General features: G+C 47.2%; 2 protein-coding genes across 6 annotated transcripts in view; one reads left to right on the top strand and one right to left on the bottom strand.

Moving 5' to 3' along the window:
• LOC140421833 (uncharacterized) overlaps positions 1 to 9,272 on the bottom strand; it is a 51,969-nt gene extending 42,697 nt beyond the window's left edge. The window contains exons 1-2 of one of the 5 annotated variants that reach the window (XR_011947112.1): positions 9,044 to 9,272; positions 6,844 to 7,012 (exon numbers count right to left, since the gene is read on the bottom strand). The gene's annotated coding sequence lies outside the window, so the exon portion shown is untranslated. Of the gene's footprint in view, positions 1 to 648; positions 767 to 6,843; positions 8,263 to 9,043 lie in introns of those variants that run through there. The other 4 variants (XM_072506802.1, XR_011947113.1, XR_011947115.1 and 1 more) reach the window with 4 other exon arrangements.
• LOC140421368 (uncharacterized) overlaps positions 1 to 25,141 on the top strand; it is a 55,074-nt gene that overhangs the window by 25,106 nt on the left and 4,827 nt on the right. The window contains exons 2-3 of the mRNA XM_072506033.1: positions 3,925 to 4,010; positions 7,115 to 7,174. Of these exons, the coding sequence (XP_072362134.1) occupies positions 3,925 to 4,010; positions 7,115 to 7,174 (146 nt within the window). The remainder of the gene's footprint in view (positions 1 to 3,924; positions 4,011 to 7,114; positions 7,175 to 25,141) is intronic.

Here is a 25,141-nt window from a genome sequence, read left to right as displayed (position 1 = left end):
TTCCCACACTTGGAGCAGGTGAATGGCCTCTCCCCAGTGTGAATTCGTTGATGTGCAGTGAGGTTAGATGATTGTCTGAACCTAGTCTCGCAGTGAGAGCACCGAAACGGTTTCTCGTCAGTGTGAATACGTTGATGGAACATCAGTTCCCCAGAACTTTTATAGAACTTCCCGCAATCTGGACATTGAAACGGTCTCTCATCAGTGTGAACTAGCTGGTGACTCAGCAGGTTGGATGATCGAGCAAATTCCTTCCCACACTTGGAGCAGGTGAATGGCCTCAAGCCAGTGTGAATTCGCTGGTGTATAGTTAGGTCAGATGATCGTCTGAACCCAGTCCCGCAGTGAGAGCACCTAAACGGTCTCTCGTCAGTGTGAACTCGCTGGTGTGTGGACAGGGCGGATGAGTAAGTGAATCCCTTCCCACACTTGGAGCAGGTGAATGGTCTCTCCCCAGTGTGACTGCGTTGATGAATTTCCAGCTGGGATGGATAAGTGAATCCTTTCCCACAGTCTGCACATTTCCACGGTTTCTCCTCAGTGTGACTGCATTTGTGGCTTGTGAGGCCTGATGATCGACTGAATCCTCGTCCACACAAACAACACATGTACGGTTTCTTCCCACTATGAATGATGCTTTTTCCTTCCATGTTCAAAATCCGCTGATATTCAGGACATGATAAATTGAGGACTCTGTCAGATCCTGATGTGATGCTTGGTTTGAGTTTCCGGACTTTGAAGCCTCCCTTTCGAACACCCTGTGAAACTGATTTAAGACAGAAAATAGGGAGTGAGAGAGAACCCACAAAACCACAAGGCAGGTTGTGAAATTGAGCTGAATGAATCTGGTCATTTGTGGGGCCGGCACTGGGAAAAAGTGACCATGAAAACTGCTGGATTCTCATAAAAACCTAACTGACCTCTTTGGGAGGAGAGAGAAAGAGGTGAAGAGGGATTTTGTATATCTACAAGACATATTAAGAGAGTAGTTGGCAAAGCATAATTGACCTTGAGCTTCGAGGCTGTTTAGCACAGGGCTAAATCGCTGGCTTTGAAAGCAGACCAACAGCACGGTTCAATTCCCGTAACAGCCTCCCCGAACAGGCGCCGGAATGTGGCGACTAGGGGCTTTTCACAGTAACTTCATTTGAAGCCTACTTGTGACAATAAGTGATTTTCATTCATTTCATCAATAGAAATATTGATACTGAAATTATGCTTCTGGTGGCACAGTGCTTAGCACTGCTGCCTCACAGCTCCAGGGTCCCGGATTCAATTCCCATCTTGGGTGACTGTGTCTGGAGTTTGCACTTTCTCCCCGTGTCTGCGTGCGTTTCCTCCGGGTGCTCGGGTTTCCTCCCACAGTCCAAAAATGTGCAGGTTAAGTGGATTGGCCTTGATAAATTGCCCCTTAGTGTCCAAAGGTTAGTTAGGGTCTCTGGGTTACAGGGACAGGATGGAGGCATGGACTTAAGCTGAAGTAGGGTGCTCATTCCAAGAGCCAGTGCAGACCCAATGGGCTGAATGGCCTCCTTCTGCACTTTAAATTCTTTGATTCTCCTCTGCAGGAATTCTATGGTTCTAATTCTATTCTATGAATCTTTCTAAAGCTCTGGTCACCACTCTTCAGGAAGGATGTGAAGGTTCTTGGAGAAGGTGCAGAGTAGATTTACCAGAATGGTTCCAGCAAAGGAGGTTGAGGGGAGATTTGATTCAGGTACACAGGATTATGCCAGATTTCCATCGGGTGGACAAAGAAACTCTGTTTCCATTCACTGATCGTACAAGCAGTCGGGACACAGATTTAAAGTTTTGGGTAAAACCTGGATTGAACTACACAAGATCCTGAGGGGTCTTGACAGGGTGGATGTGGAGAGGATGTTTCCTCTTGTGGGAGAATCTAGAACAAGGGCATGACTGTTGCAAAATAAGGGGTCACCCATTTCAGATGGAGATGAGGATCTTTTATTCTCTTGAGGGTTGTAAGACTTTGCTTCCACTGCCTTTTAAGGACGCGAGTTCCAGAGACCTTGAATATTTTTAAGGCAGAGCTGGATAGATTCTTGATGAGCAAGGGGGTGAAAGGTCATCAGGGGTAGGCAGGAATGTGGAGTTAAGGTTAGAATGAGATCAGCCGCAAACTTCTTGAATGCCGAGGGCCCTGTTCCTAGTTTGTATGTAAAAGGTACAGGTGATATGAGATGTATATTTTTACACAACGAGCGGCAATGGCCTGAAACTTGCTGCCTAGGAGGGAGTTTGAAAATCAACAGAATGAATGGTTTGACATTTGAGGAAATAAATCTGCGAGGATACAGGGAGCAGGAGAATGGCACTGACTGGATTGCTCCAGAGAGCTAGCATGGACTCAATGGGCCGAATGCCCTTCTTTGTGCCGACATGTCTCTGATTCTTTTGTGTAATCTAGTTTTGTAATTTAACCCCGGGGGGGTTCCGATATCACTCGGGTAAATCTGTGCAACACTCCCTCCGAGGCCATTCTGTCCTTCCTCAGGTTTGTTGCCCAGAACTGAACACGGTTCTCCAGGTTTGGTCTAGTCGGCAGGGAGCGGAGTTGGTGCAAATCCGGGGAGGAGCAGTTTCGGAACAGTAAATATAAATAACTTACCTCGAGTATTAACGGCCTAATCGGCAGGGAGTGGAGTTAATGCGAACTCGGGAGGAGCAGCTTCGGAACAGTAAATATAAATAATTACCTCGGGGATTCACGGCCTAGTTGGCAGGGAGCGGAGTTGGTGCGAATCCGGGGAGGAGCTTTGGAACAGTCAGTATAAATAACTTATCTGTTGGGTATCGGGGACTGGGAATAAAAACTGAAACTTGACAGCAGAGTAAAGCTGATTGGCTCGTTGGGAATCTGTTCTACATTTGAAAAACTGAAGTAATTAAGTAAATCAGGGAGTAACTAAGATTAGTAACTAGGAGATTAGTAACTAGGAGATTGCTGTTTGTATCTATATCAACGATTTGGATGAGAATGTACAAGGCAGTATCAGTAGGTTTGCAGAGGACACTAAAATAGGTGATATTGTCGGCAGTGAGGAAGGTTATCAAAATTGCAGTTGGATCTTGATCAACTGGGGAAGTGGGCCGAGAAATGGCAAATGGAGTTCAATACAGTAAGTGTGAGGAGTTGCATTTCGGAAAGTCAAATCAAGGTAGGACTTTCACAGTGAATGGTAGGGCCTGAGGGAGTATCGTGGAACAGAGGGACCTTGGAGTTTAGATGCACGGTTCTCTAAAGGTGGAGTCACAGGTAGATAGGGAAGTGAAGAAGGCTTTTGGCCTTCATCAGTCAGGGCATTGAGTATAGAAGTTGGGAAGCTATGTTGCAGTTGTACAGGACGTTGGTGAGGTCACACCTGGAGTATTGTGTTCAGTTTTGGTTACTTTGCTATAGGAAAGATGTTATTAAACTGGAGAGAGCGCAGAAGAGATTTACAAGGATGTTGCCAGGACTCAAGAGACTGAGTTATAGGGAGAGATTGGACAGGTCAGGACCTTTTTCTTTGGAGTGTAGGAGAGTGAGGGGTGATCTCATAGAGGTGTATAAGATCATGAGAGGCATGGATAGGGTGAATGCACTCCATCTTTTTCTCAGGGTTGGGGAATCGAGAACTAAAGGACCTTGGTTTAAGTTAAGAGGGGAAAGAATTAATGGGAACATAAGGGACAACGGTTTTACACAGATGGTGGTACGTAATTTGTGGAATGAGCTGCCAGAGAAAGTGGTTGAGGCAGGGACATTGACAACATTGAAAGGGCATTTGGACAGATACATGGATAGGAAAGGTTCAGAGGGATAGGGGCCAAATGTAGGAAAATGGGATTGGCTTAGATAACGATATTGAGTTCTTTTTGCTCTCAGTCTGGTCTCAGTTAAACTCTGTGTCGGATTCGTAGATTACAATCTATTTTATTTCAAACAGCTTGCAAGCTACACTCACCCTGATAAAGGCAGGAGACTACAGCCGCCTGAAACTTCCAGAGTGAGTGAACAAAGGGACAAAGCATCTCATTTTTCATATACATTCATGTAGCATCAAGTTTCACATACATACAACCAAATAAGGTAATGGTATCAAATGCAAGATTCTCATAGGTCTTTCTCACACATTCCTTGATCTGGCCATATAAGCTGATCTTCACAATTACTGATCCTAATAGGCCCATTCTACATTCCTCAGCCCTGGGGGCCCTTTCACACAGCATCCTCTGCACAAAGAACTGGTCCTAATGGTTGCCCATCCCTCCTTCTTGCCATACTTTGTACAGCCTATTTATTTGTTCATTCTCTGCAACGTGGACTAAATGTCTAAAAATCCACTATCCTAATCTTCTGCTCTCCTATATTAGGGTCTACCTCTACACTATCCTAACTGGTTATCCCAGTCTAGTACTATTCTCTTTAGTTCCATTGCTCATTCCCTCCTTTTATCATTTCATGATAACTATTGGTCTGCCTCCTAACCAACATTCCCTTTCGCTACCTGCTGACAACGGGACGCCGGTGGCGTTGTGGCAGATGCATTGGCCTGACGTCTGGGTTACGCTACACCTCCATTCAGTGCAGGTGGAGAACAGACATGTCATATTTCTTTCATCTCTGTCACGAGGGTCTCTATTGGTAGAGAAATGTTTGGGCAGGTATTCCCCCTGATCATCATCTCCAATTAACACACCATCAATATATACTAAAGTCAAATCATCTTTTTAAAAAAATATATATTTTATTCAAAGATTTTTTGGCCAAACAAAACAATACAAAGGTTTTCCTTTTTACAACACTATATCAGTATAAATAACAGTGGCCGTTTTAACAAACAAGTCAAATCATCTTTAATCAGCTCCTTTACTATTGCCTGAAAGTGGTTCGGGGAATTAACATATCCTTGTGGCAATTTACAGTATACGTAATGTTTAGTGCAAAAGGTAAATGCTGTCTTTTCCCTGCTGTCTGGGTCTAACGGAGCACTCCAGAATCCGTTGGCTAAATCTATACTAGTTAAATAAGTTTTGCCTGCCACCTTCTCCAATGTAGTTTGTGGATTTATTAAATACCGTTTAGCCTTATTTTTTTGTGACCTTGTTTAATGCTTTGGAATTTATTACCATTCTAAATGTACCAGCAGGCTCGCTAACTGAAGTGGGTTATTTGTCGATGCAATGTGACTTCTTGAATGATTCCCTGCTGTTCTAACTCTTTGATCGTTATCTCCAGCTCGCATTTGGCACCTCGGGTCAAGGGATATTGCTTTTACGGCCTGTGTCGGCCTCCCTGGATTGTGTGTTGGAATTGTGTGCTGATTAACCCTGTGTCATTCTTTCTATTGCTAGGTTTGCTTTCCTTAATACTCCTTCTAAGCTTCTTCACTTAAACTACTTTTCTTTCTGTTTCCTTATTTCCTCTACGTTATCAATTGGTTTTAATATCTTAATTTTTATTTCTGCCTCTATTTTTATTAAATCTTCCCGTCATCAGATTCTCATTTCCTGATACTGCAAGTAATACTCCTAATCTAAGCTCCGGTCCCATATCTTTATTCCCTAAAGCTCCGTCTGCGGTCCAATATCTTTATTCCCTAAAGCTCCGTCTGCAATGTAGTTAACATTCTAAACTTCATTTCCCCCCTTTGTAATCTTAAAATAAAGTTAAAAATCCATATCCTTTGCTGTATGAAAATCCCCGAATTTTAAATTTGATGTGTAGTGAGTTTACAGAGAAAATACTGAAATCTCTACAAATTTGGAACACTCAGAACAACATTTTTAAATGTAGGTACAACATGGCTGCCTTTAACAAAGGAGCACATGGACCCAGCCCACACCGAATGTCTAGTCTTCGCATTTCAATTTTAGATTCCTTTGTTCTCTGCCTTTTTATTTGAGCAGCCAAGACTATGCCAAGTTCAACTAATCATTTACAAATCCCAATTTATACATTTTGATTTTGCTTTTTGTTTACTTCCCGAGACTTGTGTTCTAAATAACTTCCACAATGTTAATCATTATTACTGATTTTCTAAAGAACTTTCAAATACTTACCCAGTTTTAAATCTCACTTTAACTGCCGTGTATGCCTCCTAATTGATGTGCAAATTCGTTTTGCAAAACAACAACATTTTAAAAACTAGGAATACCAGAGGAAGTTCACATTCTTATTAAACACACACACTCATTCATCCACCGAGATCTCCACTCAAACAAAAGGAATTCATAGCATTATATTTTCATTCATCTGAACCAACTGGACAATAAAAGTTTGAATTTGCCAAGAAAACACAATACAAAGAACGGGGCTTTCCCTTTTCCCTTCTTCAAAACTGTAAAAAAAAACTCGAAGAAAAGGTAAATTCTCTCCCAAAATATAAAGTAAATTTAAACAATCCTGAAGCTTCCCTTTTTGTTCGATACAGCCCTGAATTTTCCAAGTCTTTGGTTCCCCCTAGTGGCCATTCATCTCCCAACTTTTAAAAAAACTCATGACATATCTCCCAAGAACAAAATTTAACTTAACCAATTGTAATTGTACGGAATTGAATTGTCTCCAGAACATTCCATCAGCGGTCTTAACTGAATTGTCTCTGTGACATTCCCTCAACCCGTTAAAGACCTTAACCGAATTAAAGTGTAATTTAAAGACCTTAACCGAATTAAAGTGTAATTTAATGTAACCAATTTTAATTTTCAACCCACATGCAACTGAATTATCACCCGATATTCCAACAGCCTCGTTTTTAACCCTCAGCCCCACCTACATCGACTGAAATTAATTTTTCTAATCCGCCAGACTGACCTTTGATTTCGTCGAGACAATCTTACCTGAACATGTGCGAGCGATCAAACCTTTATCAGACTACGAGACAGAGGAAAACCGACATGGTCATTTTCCAGGTACTCACGTCGTGGGCCCATTTCCTCTCTCACCGTCCAAGATCAGTTTAATTCTGATTTCGCAGATGACCGGTGATCGTCTGTTGAAATCCCATTTCTGCCACCAAATGACGATATTGAGTTCTTTTTGCCCTCAGTCTGGTCTCAGTTAAACTCTTGAGTCGGATTTGTAAGTATCAATCTATTTTATTTCAAACAGCTTGCAAGCTACACTCACCCTGATAAAGGCAGGAGACTACAGCCTCCTGAAACTTCCAGAGTGAGTGAACAAAGGGACAAAGCATCTCATTTTTCATATACATTCATGTAGCATCAAGGTTCACATATCCACGACCAAATAAGATAACGGTAACAAATGCAAGATTCTCATCGGTCTTTCTCACACATTCCTTGATCTGGCCATACAAGCTGATCTTCATAATTACTGATCCTAATAGGCCCATTCTACATTCCTCAGCCCGGAGGCCCCTTTCACCCAGCATTCTCCGCACAAAGAACCAGTCCTAATGGCTGCCATGCTTTGCACAGCCCCTTTGTTCATTCTCGGCAACCTGGACTAAACGTCTAAAAATCCACTATCCTAATTCTTATGCTCTCCTATATTAGGGTGTACTTCTACACTATCCTAACTGGTTATCCCAGTCTAGTAGATTCTCTTCAGTTCAATTCCTCAAGATGGGCCTTTTGGGTGGCATGGACCAGTTTGGGCAGAAGGGCCTGTCTCTGTACCGTAGATTCTATCTATGAACCCAAGTCTCTTTCCATTTAGAAAGTACCCAATTCTAACCTTTTTTGGTTCAAAACAGATAACCTCACACTTGATTACATTGCCACAATCTTGCCCATTCACCTAGTCTGTCAATATCTGTCAATAGGGGCTGGTTTAGCACACTCCCCGAACAGGCACCGGAATGTGGCGACTAGGGGCTTTTCACAGTAACTTCATTGAAGCCTACTTGTGACAATAAGCGATTATTATTATTAACTTCTTACAATTTTATGCTGTCATCAATGCTGTCAACGATGCCACCGAACTTTGTATTATCAGCAAAAGGGCTGAACTGGCACTTCGATCCATCGAGTTTGCACCGACACATCATAAACCTGACCCACCGACCTAATCCCATTTACCAGCATTTGGCCCATAGCCTTGAATGTTATGATGTGCCAGTCTTCATCCAGGTACCTTTGAGAGGATGTGAGGCAATCAATCTTTATCACCCTCCTAGGCAGTGCATTCCAGACCATCACCACCCTCTGGGTAAAAACGTTTTTCCTCAGTACCTGTGTCAATAAATCTAATATAATCTAACCCCACACTCTTTGGTTAGCCAATCCTCAATCCAAGCTAATATATTACCTTGTTTATTACCTTTTGTGTGACACCTTGTCAAATGTATTCTGGAAGTCCAAATATATCTACAGGACCCCCATTATCCACTTGGCCTGTTACATCTTCCAAGAACTCCAAGTCACTCAAACACGATTTACCCTTCACAAAACCACGCTGACTGATGGATTGCGGCTTGACTTTCCAAATGTCCAGTTACTACTTCCTCAATAAGGGATTCCAACAGTCTCCCAACAACAGGCATTAAACTAAGTAGGAAAGTTTCCTACTTTCTGGCTTTTTGAACAGGAGGGGTGCCATTAGTCTTTTCCACTAATGCAGTGACATTGTCACTGGGTCAGTGTCTCCCTGCTGGTCTCTATGACGTTGTTTGTGGAGAGAAGCCGGAAGCGGTGGACAGTGAGAGTGGAGAATGTTCATTGTCTCACATTCGGCTCTGGGGCCGCACTGGGGATTTGTCAACCCCGCCCCCGACACTGACCTCTCACCTGACACGTCACAATGCTCGGAGTGATTGACGGCAGCACCGAGCCAATAGGCGAAGAGTGGGGGGGGGGGGACCGGAGGACTGGTCGGGAGCGACTGGTCCTCCAACGGGACTGGGCTGAGTGAAGCATGCGCAATGAGATTAATGGCGACGCAAAAAAAGGTTCTTTTAGGGATCCACAATCCGTGAAGGTGGGAATGGCGGGACAGGGAGAGAGATGAATCAGGAGGGTCGTTAGACACGCTTCGTGAACAAGTTATATCGACCGAACATCCGGAAAATACCGGTACCTGGGGATCTGAGCGACGCTGCAGCTTTCTCACAGACAAAACGATGCGGCCGTCATCTTTATTTGGTACCGGCAACGGCGCGCATGCGCCATCGCAAATTGGGTTCATTGCACATGCGCCCTCGGCATCCTCATTTGGATCGCTGGCGTCTCACTGCGCACGCACCATCTTTATTGGGGCACGAGCAGCAGAGCGCAGGCTCAGTCGCCATCATTGTTGGGGGCAACCCATGACAGAATGTCCAGCAAACTGCTTCACTCTGAGTTACAAATTCCTATTTATGGGGCAGAATATATTTCCAGGGCAGTGACAATAATTCGAATTTATATTGTGACTTGAACAGAATACAACTTTTAACACTTTCAGAGAAACGTGACAAAGTAACAATTGACACTGAGCCACGAGGAGATATTAGATTTTAAGGAGAATCTTAACGGAGGACAGAGAGTCGGAGAGTTTTAAGGAGGAAATTCCAGAAATTGAGGCCTTGGCAACTCAGTAATGGTGGAGAGATTAAACTCAGGAATTCTCATGAGGCTGGAATTAAATGAGTGCAGAGGTCTCAAAGGGGTGTGTGTGGAGGAGATTACAGTGACCAGGATGATCATTACCTTGGAGTAAAACAATGAGAAATTTAAACTTTTTGTGCCTTTTAAAAAGAAGCATTTGTAGATCAGTGATCGGGGCTGGTGTGATTAAGCACATAGGTAGCAGAGCTTTGGATGGGATGGAGGGGGTTGTTTAATGTTGCAGTCCGGCTGCGATTGCTTTGGAATAATTTGTTTGAGAGGTAAGAGAAGAATAGATGATGGTTCCTGCAGCAGATGAAGAGAGACTAAGGTGGAGTCGAGCTGTGTTACTGAGATGGAAATCAGCAATCTTGGTGATGATGTAGATCTGTGATCAAGAGCTCATCTGGGGGTGAAATATTTCACCAGGGTTGTGAACAGTCAGCTTCAGCCTCAGACATTTGACAGGGATGGAATTGGTGACAAGGAAGTTGGGTTTGTAGAGGAAATGAAAGGTAATGGGTTCAGTCTTGTCAATATTTAAATGGAGGAAAGTTCTGTTCACCCAGCACTGGATGTCGGACAAGTTCGGACAGTGTGTGTCTTGGAAAGGAACTTGCAGGTGGTGATGTTAACATACATCTGCTGTCCTGTCCATCCAAGTGGTGGAGGTTAAGAACAAAGAACAACAAAGAAATGTACAGCACAGGAACAGGCCCTTCGGCCCTCCAAGCCCGTGCCGACCATGCTGCCCGACTAAACTACAATCTTCTACACTTCCTGGGTCCGTATCCCTCTATTCCCATCCTATTCATGTATTTGTCAAGATGCCCCTTAAATGTCACTATCGTCCTTGCTTCCACCACCTCCTCCGGTAGCGAGTTCCAGGCACCCACTACCCTCTGCGTAAAAAACTTGCCTCGTACATCTACTCTAAACCTTGCCCCTCTCACCTTAAACCTATGCCCCCTAGTAATTGACCCCTCTACCCTGGGGAAAAGCCTCTGACTATCCACTCTGTCTATGCCCCTCATAATTTTGTAGACCTCTATCAGGTCTCCCCTCAACCTCCTAAGGGTTTAAGAAATTCTGTCAAATTGTGATTCAAGTGTCAGTGGAGAAAATGCCTCTCCATTGCCACTCTGTTCTCGTTCTCTCTCCCTTTCCCTCATTCTTTTTAACTTTCTCTCTTTCATGCATAGAATTATGTAGCCCAGAAGGTTGTGGATGATCCATCATTAAATATATTTAAGGCTGAGGTGGTGAGATTTTTGGTCTCTCAGGAAGTCAAGGAGATGGGGAGCTGTCAAGAAAGGGGAATGGAAGACCAAGATCAGTCACAATTATATTCAATAGCAGAGCAGGTTCGACGGGCCGAATGGTCTCCTGCTCCAATTTCATGTGTTATTGCAAAGGCCCAAACCTTGTGTGGGCTGAGGCCGGGCGGCAGGTTCCCTTCCCTGAAGGACATTAAAAAACTAGTTCACTTTTCACAAAAGATTTTCGTGGTCACTTTTTCCTAGTGTCGGCCCCACAAGTTACCAGATTCATTCAGCTCAATTTCACAACATGCCTTTGTGTTTCTGTAGGATCTCTCTCAGAATCCTTTTTTTTGTTTTAAATCAATTTCAGAGTTAGAAGGGTAGGATTTGCAGTCATTTTTATTTTTTAAATATGTTTATTCAAAGTTTTTCCAACAAAACTTTTCAACCAATTAAACCCCCCCCCATAACAGAAAAGAGAAAAGAACAGAACAGAACATAAACATATTGACTTGCGGGTGCGGCGATGACCAGCTGAGTCGCACGTTTCGGCAGCTCCCGGTGAAACGGACTTTTGGGCTCTTGATAGGAGCCCCAACGGCAATTTTGACGGCTAAAAACACTGTGCGGTAAACCAGAAGGGAATCCCCCCTGGATACGGATGAAAAAAGGAGGAGAAAGTGGCCGGATTGCAGTGGATCCTTTAGAACAGCGGCAAGGAAGGCAAGCAAAAACCAAGATGGCGTCGGAAGGTGGCAGTTTAACATGGGGCCCTGAACAACAAGAGTTCTTGAAATGCTGTGTGGAAGAGGTCAAAAAGGAAATGAAGAAAGAGCTGTTGGCCCCGATACTACAGGCGATCGAAGGGCTAAAGGAGGAACAAAAGACCCAGGAGCGGGAGCTTCGGGTCGTGAAGGCAAAGGCTGCCGAGAATGAGGACGACATACAGGGCCTGGTGGTGAAGACGGAGACGCATGAGGCACATCAGAAACGATGTGTGGAAAGGTTGGAGGCACTGGAGAACAACGCAAGGAGGAACAACCTGAGGATTCTTGGTCTTCCTGAAGGTGTGGAGGGAGCGGACGTCGGGGCATATGTGAGCACGATGCTGCACTCGTTAATGGGAGTGGAGGCCCCGGTGGGTCCGTTGGAGGTGGTGGGAGCATACCGAGTGATGGCGCGAGGGCCGAGAGCAGGAGAAATTCCCAGAGCCATAGTGGTGAGATTCCTCCGTTTTAAGGATAGAGAAATGGTCCTTAGATGGGCAAAGAAAACTCGGAGCAGTAAATGGGAGAACGCGGTGATCCACGTTTATCAAGACTGGAGTGCGGAGGTGGCGAGAAGGAGGGCGAGCTTTAATCGGGCCAAGGCGGTGCTTCATAAAAAGAAGATAAAATTTGGAATGCTGCAACCGGCAAGACTGTGGGTCACATATCGAGGGAGGCACCACTACTTTGAGACGGCGGATGAAGCGTGGACTTTTATTGTGGAAGAAAAACTGGAATGAGCGGGTTATTAAAAAGAACGTTTGAACAAAGTGGTGGGGCGAATGTGGGGGGCAAAGAGGGGGGTCAAAAAGGGGGGAAAGAGGAGTTTTATGTACTAATCCTGCGATGTGGTAACTTTTCTCTCTTCCACAGGTGGTGATGGGGGGAGATGGGGCGTTGGCCATTGGGGACGGGGCCAAGGGAGAAGCGCGGGCTTGGTTCCCGCCCTATGATAATCATGGCGGGAATAGAGAAGCAGGAAGGAGGGGGCGTCGCACGGTGCGAGCCGAGGTCACGGGGGGAAGCCAAGGTCGGCCAGAGTTTGCTGACTTCTGGGAGCAACATGGGGGGAGTAATTACGCTAGCGGGGGATCTAGCGGGGGGGGGGGAGGTGGTAGGCGGGAATTACTGGGTTGCTGCTGCTGGGGAGAGGGGGGAGCTGGTATGGGAGGGGATGGGCGGGGGGGGCACCGCCTGGGGGAGATACAGCTGCGTGCGAACCGGGTGAGGAGCTGGAAAAAGGTGATGACTAATCGACAAGGGGGGGGGTAGGAAGCCCCCCAACCCGGCTGATCACGTGGAACGTGAGAGGGCTGAACGGGCCGGTAAAGAGGGCACGGGTACTCGCACACCTTAAGAAACATAAGGCAGATGTGGTTATGTTACAGGAAACGCACCTGAAACTGATAGACCAGGTTAGGCTACGCAAAGGATGGGTGGGGCAGGTGTTCCATTCGGGGCTAGATGCGAAAAACAGGGGGGTGGCTATATTAGTGGGGAAGCGGGTAATGTTCGAGGCAAAGACTATAGTGGCGGATAACGGGGGCAGATACGTGATGGTGAGTGGCAAACTACAGGGGGAGACGGTGGTTTTGGTAAACGTATATGCCCCGAACTGGGATGATGCCAATTTTATGAGGCGGATGCTAGGACGCATTCCGGACCTAGAGATGGGAAAGCTGATAATGGGGGGAGATTTTAATACGGTGTTGGAACCAGGGCTGGATCGGTCGAAGTCCAGGACTGGAAGGAGGCCGGCAGCAGCCAAGGTACTTAAAGATTTTATGGAGCAGATGGGAGGTGTAGACCCGTGGAGATTTAGCAGACCTAGGAGTAAGGAGTTCTCGTTTTTCTCCTATGTCCATAAAGTCTACTCGCGAATAGACTTTTTTGTGCTGGGAAGGGCGTTGATCCCGAAGGTGAGGGGAACGGAGTATACGGCTATAGCCATTTCGGATCACGCTCCACACTGGGTAGACTTGGAGATAGGGGAGGAAACAGGAGGGCGCCCACCCTGGAGAATGGACATGGGACTAATGGCAGATGAGGGGGTGTGTCTAAGGGTGAGGGGGTGCATTGAAAAGTACTTGGAACTCAATGATAATGGGGAGGTCCAGGTGGGAGTGGTCTGGGAGGCGTTGAAGGCGGTGGTTAGAGGGGAGCTGATATCAATAAGGGCACATAAAGGGAAGCAGGAGAGTAAGGAACGGGAGCGGTTGCTGCAAGAACTTTTGAGGGTGGACAGACAATATGCGGAAGCACCGGAGGAGGGACTGTACAGGGAAAGACAAAGGCTACATGTAGAATTTGACTTGCTGACTACGGGCACTGCAGAGGCACAATGGAGGAAGGCACAGGGTGTACAGTACGAATATGGGGAGAAGGCGAGCAGGTTGCTGGCACACCAATTGAGGAAAAGGGGAGCAGCGAGGGAAATAGGGGGAGTGAGGGATGAGGAAGGAGAGATGGAGCGGGGAGCAGAGAGAGTGAATGGAGTGTTCAAGACATTTTATAAAAAATTATATGAAGCTCAACCCCCGGATGGGAGGGAGAGAATGATGGGCTTCTTGGATCGGCTGGAATTTCCCAAGGTGGAAGAGCAGGAAAGGGTGGGACTGGGAGCACAGATCGAGGTAGAAGAAGTGGTGAAAGGAATTAGGAGCATGCAGGCGGGAAAGGCCCCGGGACCGGATGGATTCCCAGTCGAATTCTATAGAAAATATGTGGACTTGCTCGCCCCGGTATTGACGAGGACCTTTAATGAGGCAAAGGAAAGGGGACAACTGCCCCCGACTATGTCTGAAGCAACAATATCGCTTCTCTTAAAGAAGGAAAAGGACCCGCTACAATGCGGGTCCTATAGACCTATTTCCCTCCTAAATGTAGATGCCAAGATCCTGGCCAAGGTAATGGCAATGAAAATAGAGGAATGTGTCCCGGGGGTGGTCCACGAGGACCAAACTGGGTTTGTGAAGGGGAGACAGCTGAACACGAATATACGGAGGCTGTTAGGGGTAATGATGATGGCCCCACCAGAGGGGGAAACGGAGATAGTCGTGGCGATGGATGCCGAGAAAGCATTTGATAGAGTGGAGTGGGATTATTTGTGGGAGGTGTTGAGGAGATTTGGTTTTGGAGAGGGGTATGTTAGATGGGTGCAGCTGTTGTATATGGCCCCGATGGCGAGCGTGGTCATGAATGGACGGGGATCTGCATATTTTCGGCTCCATAGAGGGACAAGGCAGGGATGCCCTCTGTCCCCATTATTGTTTGCACTGGCGATTGAGCCCCTGGCGATAGCGTTGAGGGGTTCCAAGAAGTGGAGGGGAGTACTTAGAGGAGGAGAAGAACACCGGGTATCTTTGTATGCGGACGATTTGCTACTATACGTGGCAGACCCGGCGGAGGGGATGCCAGAAATAATGCGGATACTTGGGGAGTTTGGGGATTTTTCAGGGTATAAATTGAACATGGGGAAAAGTGAGTTGTTTGTGGTGCATCCAGGGGAGCAGAGTAGAGAAATAGAGGACCTACCGTTGAGGAAGGTAACAGGGGACTTTCATTACCTGGGGATCCAGATAGCCAAGAATTGGGGCACATTGCATAGGTTAAATTTAACGCGGTTGGTGGAACAAATGGAGGAGGATTTTAAGAGATGGGATATGGTATCCCTGTCACTGGCAGGGAGGGTGCAGGCGGTTAAGATGGTGGTCCTCCCGAGATTCCTCTTTGTGTTTCAGTGCCTCCCGGTGGTGATCACGAAGGCTTTTTTTAAAAGGATTGAAAAGAGCAACATGGGTTTTGTGTGGGCCGGGAAGACCCCGAGAGTGAGGAAGGGATTCTTACAGCGTAGCAGGGATAGGGGGGTGCTGGCACTACCGAGCCTAAGTGAGTATTATTGGGCCGCTAATATTTCAATGGTGAGTAAGTGGATGGGAGAGGAGGAGGGAGCGGCGTGGAAGAGATTAGAGAGGGCGTCCTGTAGGGGGACTAGCCTACAGGCTATGGTGACAGCCCCATTGCCGTTCTCACCGAGGAACTACACCATAAGCCCAGTGGTGGTGGCTACACTGAAGATTTGGGGACAGTGGAGACGGCATCGGGGAAAGACTGGAGCCTTGGGGGGTCCCCGATAAGAAACAACCATAGGTTTGCCCCGGGGGGAATGGATGGGGGATATGGAATGTGGCAAAGAGCAGGAATAACGCAACTGAAAGATCTGTTTGTGGATGGGAAGTTCGCGAGTCTGGGAGCGCTGACCGAGAAATATGGGTTGCCCCAAGGGAATGCATTCAGGTATATGCAACTGAGGGCTTTTGCGAGGCAACAGGTGAGGGAATTCCCGCAGCTCCCGACACAAGAGGTGCAGGACAGAGTGATCTCAAAGACATGGGTGGGGGATGGTAAGGTGTCAGATATATATAGGGAAATGAGGGACGAAGGGGAGACTATGGTAGATGAACTAAAAGGGAAATGGGAAGAAGAGCTGGGGGAGGAGATCGAGGAGGGGCTGTGGGCAGATGCCCTAAGCAGGGTAAACTCGTCGTCCTCGTGTGCCAGGCTAAGCCTGATTCAGTTTAAGGTATTACACAGGGCGCATATGACTGGAGCACGGCTCAGTAAATTTTTTGGGGTGGAGGATAGGTGTGCGAGGTGCTCGAGAAGCCCAGCGAATCATACCCATATGTTTTGGTCATGCCCGGCACTACAGGGGTTTTGGATGGGGGTGACAAAGGTGCTTTCAAAAGTAGTGGGGGTCCGGGTCGAACCAAGCTGGGGGTTGGCTATATTTGGGGTTGCACAAGAGCCGGGAGTGCAGGAGGCGAGAGAGGCCGATGTTTTGGCCTTTGCGTCCCTAGTAGCCCGGCGCAGGATATTGTTAATGTGGAAAGAAGCCAAGCCCCCGGGGGTGGAGACCTGGATAAATGACATGGCAGGGTTTATAAAGCTAGAGCGGATTAAGTTCGTTCTAAGGGGGTCGGCTCAAGGGTTCACCAGGCGGTGGCAACCGTTCGTCGAATACCTTCACAGAAAGATAGATGGAATGGAAAAAAGAAGGCAGCAGCCCAGGATCGGGGGGGGGGGCGGGGGGGGAGGAGGAACCAGAAGGACTCTCAGGGTTGTTAATATATACTGTATAATATGTATAGGTCGTTGCGACAGATAATTATATATTGGACTGTTAAATTATATTTTTGGAGAGTGTTACTTGTGATAAGCCAGTTGCCAATTAGGGTTAGTTTTCATTTTTGTTATTTATTATTTATTCATTTTTTGTTTATAAAATAGGTCATTGTTATTTGTGTTGTTATAATATTGTGTAAAGGATGCACAATGTACTGTGTTGGTTGACCAAAAAATTTTCAATAAAATATTTATTAAAAAAAAGAACATAAACATATTAATCAAACATACTGCAGAACTTATACAATGGGTTTCTCCCACACATAATAACCCTCCCATATGCTTTATTGCAAGTACCCCTAGGGAAACCCCCCCCCCCCCGAAAGAAACCCCCCCTCCCCTCCCCTCCCCCCCCTTCCTCCCTCCCTGGGTTGCTGCTGCTGTTGACCAACCGACCTCATTCTAACGCTCCGCGAGATAGTCTAGGAACGGTTGCCACCGCCTGAAGAATCCCTGCGCAGACCCTCTCAAGGCAAACTTTATCCTCTCCAGCTTAATGAACCCTGCCATGTCATTTATCCAGGCTTCAACACTGGGGGGCCTCACGTCCTTCCACATGAGCAAGGTCCTCCGTCGGGCTAACAGGGACGCAAAGGCCAGAATACCGGCCTCTTTTGCCTCCTGTGGGATTTGCAGTCATAAAAGTCAGATCAAACATCACACCAGGATCAGACAACTTCACCAAATTGATCGTAACCTGAATATTGGTGAATTTTGACCATGGAAGGAAAAATCTCCGTACATATTGAGGAGGAACCCTGGGAATGTGAGGAGGGATTCAGATCCACATCTCAACTGGAAATTCATCATCTCAGACACTCTGGGGAGAGGTCATTCACTTGCTCTGTTTGTTGGAAGAGATTCTCTCGATCATCCAGCCTGCTGCAACACCAGCGAGTGCACACCGGGGAGAAACCATTCAACTGCTCCGTGTGTGGGAAGGGATTCGCTCAGTCGTCCAAGCTGCTGAGACACCAGCTAGTTCACACTGGGAAGAGACCATTCATCTGCTCAGAGTGTGGGAAAGGATTTGCTCGGTCATCTGACTTGATGACGCACCAGCGTGTTCACATGGACGAGAGGCCATTTAAATGTCCACACTGTGGGAAGTGCTATAAATGTTCCCGGGACCTGATACTCCATCAACGTGCTCACACCAACGAGCGACCATTCAGGTGCTGTCAGTGTGGAACTGGGTTCAAACAGTCATCTCAACTCAGTGAACACCAGCACACTCACACTGGCGAGAGGCCGTTCACCTGCTCTGAGTGTGGGAAGAGATTCACTCAGTATCCACTGTGCTGAATCACCAGAGTGTTCACAATGAGAAGAGACCATTTAAATGCCAAGACTGCAGGAAGTGCTTTAAAAGTTCCCGGGAACTGCTGCTCCATCAACGTGTTCACACTGATGAGAAACTGTTCAGGTGCACTTACTGCAGGACTGGGTTCAAGACATCGTCTGACTTCCATGTACACCAGCGAATTCACACTGGGGAGAGGCCATTCACCTGCTCCCAGTGTGGGAAGACATTCACTCAGTCATCCAGCCTGCTGGCACATCAGCGAGTTCACAAGTAATTACAGTGAGTGGACAATCTGATCAGCTGCCTCTGCTGCTTCCCTCCCTTCCACTAGCTCCACCGGGCCAAACTGTGTCTAAAAATCCCCCTCGTCTGAGTGTGAACTTGGATCTATCTCCATTTTTCCAATGAATTTTCATTCATTTCTGTCCGATCTCCTGTCATGTTCTGGTCAATCTCATCTTGTTTATGAGACCTGATTTCTGCTCCCTTGACCCTATTCTCATTAAACCGCTGATCATCCAACTTCCCCACATTAACAAATATCGTTAACAGTTCTCTCTCTCTTCTGGTTATGCCCCTCGCACTTTTAAAACACCACACCCACCCTTTCTGAGAAAACAACCCTTGACGCCCAACTTCCTTGCAAATGGCCATCCCATCTCCAAACTCCCTTTGATCTCCAACGTGGTGTCCCCCAAGGATCTATCCTTGGCCCCTCCTATTTCACATCTACATGATGGCACGAGAATCCATAGAATCCCTACAATGTGGAAGGAGCCCATTCGGCCCATGGGGTTTGGACTCTACGTCTGAAAGAGCGCCCTAGCTAGGCTCACTATCCCACCCTATTCCCATAACACCACCTAACCTACACATCTTAGATTGCGGGAGCACCTGGAGAAAATCCACACAGATTTGGGGAGAATGCACAAACTCCGTACTGGCAATCATCCAAGGCCATAATTGAACCCGGGTCCCTGATGCTGTGAGGCAGCAGTGCTCTCCACTGTCCCGCCATCCAAAAGCACCGTGTTAGTTTTCACATGGACACTGACAACACCCAGCTCTACCTCACCCCCATCCCTCTCCATTCCTCCACAGTTACTAAATTAGCAAACTGCTTATCCCACATCCAGTACTGGATGAGCAGAAATTTCCTCCAATTAAAAATTGGGAAGACCAAAGCCATTGTCTTCAGTCACCACCTCAAGCATCATTCCCTAACTCCCGAGTCCATCTCTCTCCCTGGGAACTGTCTGAGGCTGAACCACAGTCCTCAAAATATTGGTGTCAGATTTAAATCCAAGTCTACTTTCTGATTACATATCCACACCATCACAAACACCACGTAATTCCACCTCTGTAACGTTACCTGTCTCCAGCCTACCCCAGCTTGTCTGCTGCTGAAATCCTCATTCATACCCACGTCAACTTTAGGTTTGACTATTCCAAGCCTCTCTCATTGATCCTGCTTCCCAGCACCTGGAAACCTGAAATTATCCACACCTCTGCTGCTCATATACATTCTCACCACAAATGTATTTCATTTTTATTAACTTTTCCACTCGAGGGGCAATTTAGCATGGCCAATCCACCTACCCTGCACATCTTTTGGGTTGTGGGGGTGAGACCCACACAGACACGGGGAGAATGTACAAACTCCAAATGGACAGTGACCTTGGTCCGGGATCGAACCCGGGTCGCCATCACTGTGAGGCAGCAGTGCTAACCACTGCTCCACCTTGCTACCCTTTTCTCACCCCAAGTTGATGGGAGAATATGCTGTGGTGATCATGTCACCTGGACTAGTTATCCAGATCATCAGCCGAATGATCAGGGACACGGGTTCAAATCTCAGCAGGCTGACAGGATGTGGGAGTGGGTAGAACAGATTCCAGAGCTTAGTGTCGAAGCAACTGAAGGAGCAGGGCCACCGATGGTGCACAATTGAAATGGGGGGCAAGAGGGGCCACAATTAGAGGAGGGGGGGGTTGTGTAAATAGATGGCTGTCTGTAAGTTGAGACATTGGGCTGCAGAATTTTGAATGACCTCAATTTTATAGATGGGAGAAAATGGCAGAGCCGTCAGGAGTACATTAGAATTGTCAACTCTGGAGGTAATCCATAGTATGTACTATGTTTTCATGTATGGAATGATCTGCCTGGACTGTACACAGAACTTTTCACTACCTCGGTACACGTGACAATAAATCCAAATCCAAGAATCAGAACAGAATGCAACAAACCTGCACACGAGGGAACTTGGACAGCCAGCACGGAGTTCAATCCTGTAACCCTGGTGTTATTAGCACCACACTCTAATCATTCTTGATTCACTGAATCTTCCACCCTGCAGAATGGCCACCATCAGTGTTAGAAATCTTTCTATATTCCTGATTACCATCTCATTTTGCCTTGCATCCCTTACACCATTTAATCTCTCCTGCATTTCATAGATCTCTCATAGCCTACTTGTGACAATAATAATAATGATTATGAAATTAAATGAAAATCGCTTATTGTCACAAGTAGGCTTCAAATGAAGTTACTGTGAAAAGCCCCTAGTCGCCACATTCCGGCGCCTGTTCGGCGAGGTTGTTACGGGAATCGAACCATGCTGCTGGCCTGCCTTGGTCTGCTTTCAAAGCAAGCGATTTAGCCCTGTGCTAAACAGCCCCATATTATTACACAATCGAGTTCAGGTCAGATTCCTGACTCAGGAGCATTAAAAGACCCCTGGATAGAAAGAACCACTGGTTCATGCACAATAATAATAATAATCTTCATTATTGTCACAAGTACGCTTACATTACACTGCAATGAAGTAACTGTGGCACCTGATCGGGTACACGGAGGAAGAATTCAGAATGCCCAAATTACCTAAAGGAAAGGTTTACTTAGGTAGATGTATAATTTGATTCTTAATTTTATTGATTCCCATCCCAGCGTACCCATTCGCCACATGATATCAAAACAATTCACTGTTCACTGGTTTTAACTTTCAATGGCAGTGTTTATACCCAGTATCCCCCACGGTGGGGAATGTCCTCTATTCTCACAACAGGAGAACAGTGGGCAAGTGCAGTATCGGCCGGTGTCTGGAGCACGCGCAGTGATAGCAATGGTAAGTTTCTTGTCTGACGTATCATCAAACTGGTGAAGATATGGAATGCGGAGGGAGCGATGGAGCCAGTGGGTGGATGGGGAGGGAGCCGATGGGTGGAAAGGGAGGGTTTCTAAACACCTGGTGAATGCCACAAACCCTGAATATGAACCTGCGGGTCCCTCATTTGCAGCTCTGGGTTTTATCCACCCCAAATCCCAAGGGTAACTGCTGATTTAACGGGGAGAGAGCGTTTGCGCCTGGTTTTGGAGATGTAGACTATAGTGGGTGGGGCTTCAGTGCCTGTTCCCACCCGGGTCCTAGTGCCTGACAAAACATTAATTTAATTATTTTCCCACTTGTGGTTTCATCATAGATTATCATAGAATTTACAGTGCAGAAGGACCATTCGGCCCATCGAGTCTGCACCGGCTCTTGGAAAGAGCACCCTACCCAAGGTCAACACCTCCACCCTATCCCCAGTAGCCCCACCCAACACTGAGGGCAATTTTGGACACTAAGGGCAATTTATCATGGCCAATCCACCTAACGAAGGTAGATGTTCATGTGTTTCCATAGCGAGTAATTCCTGGAACTGGTCGCTAGTCTGTTACCAGGGGTTTATAACTTGAGAGGCTCCCACGCAACATGTGGCTGACCAGGACTCTCTCCCACTCTTACCGTCAGACATTGGTGTGTTTGGAAGCATTTGCAGGTTGACACACTCAACCTGTTTGACCGGGTTATAAACACACTTTCCTTGGCCATCCAGTCCTGGGGTAGGACTTGAATCCGGAGATTCTGGCTCAGAGGCAACCACACTGCTCCACAAGACCTGCCTGCCCGCCTATTTAATAATAATGATCGCATTGAATAAATACTTGGCCCATGGATTCGTCGAGGCTAAAAACATCACCTGCAGCCTGATGAACGGTCGCACAGTCGTTAGCACTGTTGCTTCACAGTGCCAGGGTCCTGGGTTCAATTTCCGGCTTGGATCCCTGTCTGTGCAGAGTCTGCACGTTCTCCCCGTGTCTGCGTGGGTTTCTTCGGGTGCTCCAGTTTCTTCCCACAGGTTCCGAAAGACGTGCTTGTTTGGTGAATTGGACATTCTGAATTCTCCCTGTGTACCCGAACAGGCTCCGGAATGTGGCGACTAGGGGCTTTTCATAGTAACTTCATTGCTGTGTTAATATAAGCCTACTTGTGACAGTAAAGATTATTTTTTTTTAAATTAAAATGAAATTAAAACTTTCCTACTGCAGCTGATGAATGGTGGCCATAGCTCCCACAATACCCCGCGGCCCGGAAACCGCTCTATTCCACTGGCTCATTGCGCAGGCGCTGAGTGCGCATGCTCCAGGGCTAGCCGGCCGCGGGGCATTCTGGGTGACTCCTCTGTTCCTTGTCACATCGAGGGCATCTTGAAACCCATCATACAAGGTACACCCAGCTTCTGTCGCGACACGACGGACTTCCTACAGAAACTCAGCACCCATGGACCAGTTGAACCAGGAACATTCCTCGTCACAATGGACGTCTCGGCACTCTACACCAGCATCCCCCATGACGACGGCATTGCTGCAACAGCCTCAGTACTCAACACCGACAACTGCCAATCTCCAGACGCAATTCTGCAACTCATCCGCTTCATTCTGGATCACAACGTCTTCACCTTCGACAACAAGTTCTTCATCCAGACGCACGGAACAGCCATGGGGACCAAATTCGCACCCCAATACGCCAATATCTTCATGCACAAGTTTGAACAGGACCTACTCACCGCACAGGACCTTCAACCGATGTTATACACCAGATACATCGATGACATTTTTTTCCTTTGGACCCACGGCGAAGAATCACTGAAACGACTACACGATGACATTAATAAGTTCCATCCAACCATCAGACTCACCATGGACTACTCTCCAAAATCAGTTGCATTCTTGGACACACTCGTCTCCATCAAGGACGGTCACCTCAGCACTTTGCTTTACCGCAAACCTACGGATAACCTCATGATGCTCCACTTCTCCAGCTTCCACCCTAAACACATTAAAGAAGCCATCCCCTATGGACAAGCGCTCCGTATACACAGGATCTGCTCAAGACGATGAGGAGCGTAACAGACATCTACAGACGTTGAAAGATGCCCTCGTACGAACGGGATATGGCACTCGACTCATCGATCGACAGTTCCAACGCGCCACAGCGAAAAACCGGACCGACCTCCTCAGAAGACAAACATGGGACACAACCGACAGAATACCCTTCGTCGTCCAGTACTTCCCCGGAGCGGAGAAACTACGTCATCTTCTTCACAGCCTTCAACACGTCATTGATGACGATGAACATCTTGCCAAGGTCATCCCCACACCCCCACTACTTGCCTTCAAACAACCGCACAACCTCAAACGAACCATTGTTTGCAGCAAACTACCCAGTCTTCAGAACAGTGACCACGACACCACACAACCCTGTCATGGCAATCTCTGCAAGACGTGCCAGATCATCGACATGGATACCACTATTACACGTGAGAACACCACCCACCAGGTACGCGGTACATACTCGTGCGACTCGGCCAACGTTGGCTACCTCATACGCTGCAGGAAAGGATGTCCCGAAGCGTGGTACATTGGCGAGACCATGCAGATGCTGCGACAACGAATGAACGGACATTGCGCAACAATCACCAGGCAGGAATGTTCCCTTCCAGTCGGGGAACACTTCAGCAGTCAAGGGCATTCAGCCTCTGATCTCCGGGTAAGCGTTCTCCAAGGCGGCCTTCAGGACCCGCGACAACGCAGAATCGCCGAGCAGAAACTTATAGCCAAGTTCTGCTCACATGAGTGCGGCCTCAACCGGGACCCGGGATTCATGTCGCATTACATTCATCCCCCACCATCTGGCCTGCGAAATCCTACCAACTGTCCTGGCTTGGTACAATTCGCACCTCTTTAACCTGGGGTTACCCCATCTCTGGATCTGTAAAGATTTAATCACCTGCTAATGCTCGCATTCCAAGCATTGTTTGGCATCTTTGAATTTGTCTATATATGTGTTTCTGGAACAGACCTCTTCATTCACCTGAGGAAGGAGCAGCGCTCCGAAAGCTAGTGACATCGAACCAAACCTGTTGGACTTTAACCTGGTGTTGTAAGACTTCGTACCTTGTCGGAGGGAACCGGGAAGAGGTGGTGCAGATGGGCTTCAATAAACTGGTAAGGATATGGAATCCCAGGGGAAGTGATGGAGCCAGCTCTGGACGGGGAGAGTTTCTCCCGAGTGAAGGCCGCAAACCCTAAATAAGACCCTGCGGTCGCGAGTTTGTGGCTCTGGATCCTATTCCTGGATCAGGCCCGATTGAACAGCCGCCATGTTGGTTCAACGAGGAGAAGAGCGCATGCGGTGACGTTAGGGTGACGTAGAAGAGAATGGGCAGGACTTTTGGGTCACTTTTCCAACTGGGTCCTAGTGCCCGGAAAACACCAATTCAGAATAGTTTAAAATTGTTAATTAGCGGCACTGTGATTGGCACTGCTGCCTCACAGAGACACTGAATCGAATCATTGCTTGGGTGGCTGTCGTTGTGAAGTTTGCACATTCTCCCTGTGTCTGCGGGGTTTTTTCCGGTGCTCTGCTGTCCTCCCACAACCCAAATACCTGCACGTTGGGTGAAAAAAAAAAGAAAATCACTTACTGTCACAAGTAGGCTTCAAATGAAGTTACTGTGAAAAGCCCCTAGTCGCCACATTCTGGCGCCTGTTCAAGGAGGCTAGTACGGGAACTGAACCGTGCTGCTGGCCTGCCTTGGTCTGCTTTAAAAGCCAGCGATTTAGCCCTGTGCCAAACCAGCCCCAGGCGGGGTTATGGGGATAGGGGGGGGGGGGGGGGGCAGGATACACTTTGAGAAGGTCAGCTTTACTGCACAGAGGGGTGTCGGTTACTTGGAGCGGAGGGTCTG

Source organism: Scyliorhinus torazame, chromosome 5 (assembly GCF_047496885.1).
Source record: "Scyliorhinus torazame isolate Kashiwa2021f chromosome 5, sScyTor2.1, whole genome shotgun sequence".
NCBI classification, from domain to species: Eukaryota; Metazoa; Chordata; class Chondrichthyes; order Carcharhiniformes; family Scyliorhinidae; genus Scyliorhinus; species Scyliorhinus torazame.
This window is presented reverse-complemented; position numbering and strand designations above follow the sequence as displayed.